The sequence below is a fragment of the Meleagris gallopavo genome, chromosome 2 (assembly GCF_000146605.3).
Source record: "Meleagris gallopavo isolate NT-WF06-2002-E0010 breed Aviagen turkey brand Nicholas breeding stock chromosome 2, Turkey_5.1, whole genome shotgun sequence".
NCBI classification, from domain to species: domain Eukaryota; kingdom Metazoa; phylum Chordata; class Aves; order Galliformes; family Phasianidae; genus Meleagris; species Meleagris gallopavo.
In genome coordinates this window covers 36,472,071-36,473,813 of record NC_015012.2, presented here as the reverse complement: position 1 = coordinate 36,473,813, position 1,743 = coordinate 36,472,071, and the positions used below count along the sequence as shown (strand labels likewise).

The following is a 1,743-nucleotide window of genomic DNA, read 5'->3' as shown; positions in this document are numbered from 1 at the left end:
TTCATAGGTGAAGAAGCACAGAAAGTTTATAACGATGCTCAAAATCTTCTGAAAATATTAATTAATCAAAAGAAATTACAAGCAAGGGGTGTACTTGGATTCTGGCCAGCTCGAAGTGTTCAAGATGATATCTATCTGTATGCTGTTGAAGAGGCAGTGGGATCTTCAGAACCAATAGCAAAATTCTGTGGCCTGAGGCAACAGGTAAAGTAACAGAATAATTTTTTTTTTTTCTTGAGTTGTAGGAGTAGAACAGAAATGCTGTAATAAAATCTATGCAATAAATAATTGCCATTATCTGTCTGCGCTTGTCTTGCCATTTTTTTCAGTAATAACAAGATCTTGCTAGTAATGACCCAAGTATTTCTAACTGTAGTATTTGTTGTAATTTGCATTGTAATAGTTGTACAGAACGCTTCATTGACTTGACAGCTTCAAATCTCTGTTTTCTGTCTTCATTTTATTATTTAAACCGTTCTAAAGCACTGTGCTGTATATAGTCATCATGTCAGTCCTATGTGCTAAGGTAGAACCTAATAATATCCCTGGATTCCACCTTAAATTTCTGTTTGGGTATGTTAAAGATGAAAAATATTTTTAATTATAATATCTGGAAACTAAAGCTCAGTGGAGATAAATGTTTCTGGTAATCTTAGTTTTTTTTATATAAAATTCCTCATAATAAGAGACAGTTGATAATTAGTTTGCTGCTAATTTCAGTTGTGAGAATCATTATTTTAAGTATTTATGCTCGAATCATACTGGCATTTGCATTTATTTTCATAACTTGTACATTTTCAAGATATTCTGCTTCTCTTCCTTCCCTGCATTTCAGTTTGACTTCTTGATAGTTCATATATTTTGTCATCAAATATGGCAAATCTAACAAGTAACTTGAATTCCTGAAATAAATTATTCTTACTCTGTGCCAGTATTGCAAAATTGCACTGAGAAGTACATAGCTTAAAGTTTATCTACCAACTCCTGGAATAGATGATCTATTGCATGGAGACTGATCTTAGTTATCTTCAAGTCCATGGCAGAGGTTTATATAAACAGTTCTCAGAAACATTCAGGGGATGCTGTTCCAGGGCCTAACTACCTAGTTAAACATGTTGATAGCCCATGTAAATCAAGTTTACTACATTTTCTTTTCCTGTTCTTTTTATCTCATGTGTTTGCGATTTATTGAGGATGTCCGAGAGGTTAGGAGCATGAAACTACATTATTGTGGGTACCATTATTCTGGAATCTCACCCATTTTAGCTAAATGTATTTCAGTCTAGTGTACGTAGTGATCCAGCTTCACCAGAGTAAAATAGAAAGGAGTAATTGTCTTCTGTTTTGTATATAAAATCTTCCCCTCGGTACACAGAGTTCTCTCTATGATGTTGTCATCATTAAGGATGAGATGGAAATCTAAAAGCAGGAGATGTTTAGTATTTTCTTGTAGCTATGATCAAAACAAAAGAACTTTAAATTTAAATACAGTTTTCATCCTCAGCTTCTTGTTAGATGTAAAACTTCTTGTTAGATGCTGTTGTCAGCATTCAGTCACCTTCACCTGTTTCTATTCCCTTTTTTCCATTTTTGGGAAAGGATGTGGTGCGTGGGTCTTTCTTTTTAGCATAAACCCCCTCAAACCTTGTTGGGGTTCAACTTTTCAATAGTGATAGACAAATTTTGTTTCAGTTTGTACGTGGATCATGCAAACGTAATTCCCGGAGTACTGTTTTTTTTTTT

The 1,743-nt window shown here is 33.9% G+C and overlaps 1 protein-coding gene across 3 annotated transcripts in view; it reads left to right on the top strand.

Annotated features, from left to right (window-relative positions):
• MTR (5-methyltetrahydrofolate-homocysteine methyltransferase) overlaps positions 1 to 1,743 on the top strand; it is a 57,569-nt gene that overhangs the window by 52,448 nt on the left and 3,378 nt on the right. For all 3 annotated transcript variants that reach the window (XM_010706984.3, XM_010706985.2, XM_010706986.2), the window contains one exon: positions 8 to 204. In XM_010706984.3, the coding sequence (XP_010705286.1) occupies positions 8 to 204 (197 nt within the window). The remainder of the gene's footprint in view (positions 1 to 7; positions 205 to 1,743) is intronic.